Genomic DNA, 3,217 nt, shown 5'->3' with positions numbered 1-3,217 from the left:
ACTAGATAATGAGGCTGAAAAAACGAGAGTTATCGGAGTGATCCTGGCTGACAGGGATGAACGAGACGGAGGTTGAGAATTCGAAGTATTCATGCCAACGTCCGCCACTACATAGTCTTTCCCTACCTCGCTGGACGACGAGTCCCTCTTGACGGTAAAAAAATGTTAGTAGCTGCAGTAGAAACCAGCGTAGGTAACATCAGTGCATAAGATAGTTTAATGAAAAACATAGCCATTCTTCTGTAGATATAACGTCTGTCACCGAGATCCGAGATCTACCGTCTAGCGTGATAGGGGACAATACAAGCAGTCCCTACAGATTATTCCTTGCCTAGCTTATATCCCGAGTTCTGGGCATAGGTGTAAAGGTCTCTTCTTCTCTGTACAAGTATCACCATCTCGCTTCCCGGTGAATCTCGTTTCACGGTGACGGACGTTAAAACTTGAAGCGTTCGTAAGGATAATTACGAAAACCCGCAACTTCTCAAATATCCAAAAGCAACAAAAACAAAAGGGAGTTTGGCCGTACGAACTCCAACTACCAAGAAGTCGTGAAATCATCCAGTCTCATTCTCGCCCTCTTCTCGCTCCCGAACAAAATCAATCCCGAACCTTGTTTCGCCGGCCCCGTCTACGTCTTCCCACCAGCCCATTCGTAGGGACAGCCCATCGAACAGACCCCGGCGCCGTAGCTCTGCGTCGCTGCACCATTCTGAACCAGGTGGGATGATCTCCTCGCTCAACAGATTCGATCCTGCTAGTAGACTTGCGACTGCCGCAATGCTGCGCGGGTTCTTCGGGAGTACTTTCTTCGTGTTGGCTAACAGAAAGGTTGCAGCGACGCAAAAAACCATTACTGCCAATAGAGCCTCGAGAACGCGTGTTGGGATGGGATTTTGCTTTAGGCGGATCTGGTCGTACATGTAAAGCGTGCCATTAATGACCGGCATATTGGTTTCATTCCTTATTGTCTCCCGGTGCTTACTGAGTACTTAGGCGGCAATACTGGTGTATAAGTTCTGGACTGAGTCTTCGAGAAGAGTTAGGTCGCGGACGGTTGCCGAGAAGTTCATGCCGTCATCAACCATCGAGCCGAAAAATCCATCGATCATTCCATAATCCTCGAATTTGCGGTTGTCCGTGTATGATGGCTCATGAATGTCGACCGACATGTTCAAAGATCCCACAAATTGTCTGGTAACGTGGTTAAGTTCCGGTTCAGAATATTTGTTATGGTCTGTTCGACGATCCGGGTAAGTCAGGGCAAGAGCTGCATTGATTCGGTCTAAGTACGGTTTGCAAAGAACAACACTTAGATCCATAGCTTCATCGGGGTGTAAGTATCCAGCGATAACAATGTTTCCTGCTTCGGAACCATGGTTATGACTGATAATATAACGGGCAAAAGGTCCTTTGTCCAATGTTATTTCGACTGATATCGAGTTCGTAGTTAAGAGTCCACCTTGTGACAAGGAAAATTTGACTTTTATGTGGGCCGCTGTGTAGTCTTTGGCAGGGACGATTTTAGAGTTTATATTAACCGGAGGGATCTGGGTACAGTTTGCAGTTGCTTGCAAACCTTGAACGGGGATGATGAGCCGGCTCTTTGGGTACGATATGGATCGTACAGGGTTTTTAATTTCCTCTGGTACAGCTAGGAGTAGCTTTGGAAACAGTCTTGTTATGAGTCCATGAAAAGCAGCTCATGTCGTCGTTGATGTCCCTAATGTTTACCAGCGGCCCATTTTCAATCTCTTTAGTATAGTTGCGTGGAGCCACAATATTATCAGTTGTGGTTCGATCCATCTAGAATAGACTTTTTGGTTTGGTCGATGTTTGGTGAGCATCATGAGGAGATAAAAGGGCAGCGGCAAAGATGGTAAGGAATGGAGAAAACAAAACTGCTAGTGACGCAGCTGCAATACAATATTGTTTCCGCCAGAAGGCAACGCAAACAGAATGAAAGCTAACAAAGCTGAGGTAATTTTCGTCGAGTATACTAGAGTTGGAAGCCTTGCTGTTGCGGAGTCGGTAGAAAGGTTCAAAAGTTTTTACTTCGAAATCTAGGGCAACAATGGCTAGCCCGAAAAGGAGAAAGGTAACCACGGGAATATACCTCCATGTATATTCGATGTACTCCTTGTCTTTGAAAACACTCAATCCATTATTTCGAACTGAGTATTGCAAGGTGGCTTCCAAAATGCAGAAAAGGCCTATACCGACGACAGTGATAATTGACCTGGCCGTAGTGGACACGATAAAAGGTCTATACCAAGACTCGATACCATTCCGTGAAGCTTCGCGAGTTTCTGGTTGCTGGCAGGAGCTTCCTTGTGATTGAATAAAAAACTTTGGAGAAGTTTTAAGTCCTTTCTCAAAAGCGACTAGACTGGTCTGAAACACAATTTGAGAGATGGGTTTTGATATGTTCAGAAGAAAAATGGCCAGATCCTTGGAGAGAGTGAACAAATGCTTCACTGCGAGCAAGGATGGTCGCAAGGCCAATGACTGATCCGGTATCCCTAGATACCACTCTCTGTTTATTCATTTCGAAGGCCAGGTGGAGGCTTGTTAAAGCCAGGAAGAATAGTATGGATATCGTGATCCAAACAACAACTCCGCGGAGTTGGACCCTGGTATTGTTGGTTGTAGTGACCAGACCGGCTGAAAGGACGATAAGAATCTTATTGAGAATTGTGCCAGACAGGGAGACTGTTAGAATGAAATCCTTTGCCATGAGTGACTGCACACATGCTAGCAGTATATTGGGTGAGATGTAGTCCAGAAGAACGCTTTTGGTTGCGCATTGCGGTTGCTTCGACATGAGGATCCAAGGCATCATTGACCGTGTACGGTAGTCAACTTGATTCCAGAAAGCCGCGAAAACGGAGAAAACTTGGGTTATAGTTAGACGTAGCTCGGATTGAAAGATATAACAGTGACATTTGACTTACCCGCGGTAGGGGCATATATCCATAGATAACCCAATATAGGGTGCATTGCAACGAAACCTTCGTGTTTACGAGTAAAAAGCCAAGGCAATCAAACCGACAGCGATTGTGAAGTAGAAAGCGGAAAAAGCAAATAGTGTTAGAGGTTGAAGGAAAAAAGGTAGCCAAGCTTCAGCTACGCCAGCCTTGGCGCTTCCAGTTTGGTCGATTTTGGTTTTGTCAACCATCACCACCATAACTATATTATCTCGCTTAGCACGAACCCT

At 45.5% G+C, this 3,217-nt stretch overlaps 1 protein-coding gene across 1 annotated transcript; it reads right to left on the bottom strand.

Annotated features, from left to right (window-relative positions):
- Positions 1-992: 992 nt before the first annotated feature.
- On the bottom strand, positions 993-1,806 carry K452DRAFT_363323 (uncharacterized protein; the record flags this gene model as incomplete). Its single annotated transcript, XM_033546570.1, has 2 exons — positions 993-1,664; positions 1,735-1,806. 2 exons carry the CDS (start codon positions 1,804-1,806, stop codon positions 993-995), a joined length of 744 nt encoding a protein of 247 aa, XP_033390841.1.
- Positions 1,807-3,217: the final 1,411 nt, after the last annotated feature.

This window comes from Aplosporella prunicola, assembly GCF_010093885.1.
Source record: "Aplosporella prunicola CBS 121167 unplaced genomic scaffold K452scaffold_204, whole genome shotgun sequence".
NCBI lineage: Eukaryota > Fungi > Ascomycota > Dothideomycetes > Botryosphaeriales > Aplosporellaceae > Aplosporella > Aplosporella prunicola.
The sequence above is the reverse complement of the archived record's forward strand: the minus strand, read 5'-3'. Positions and strand labels throughout refer to the sequence as shown.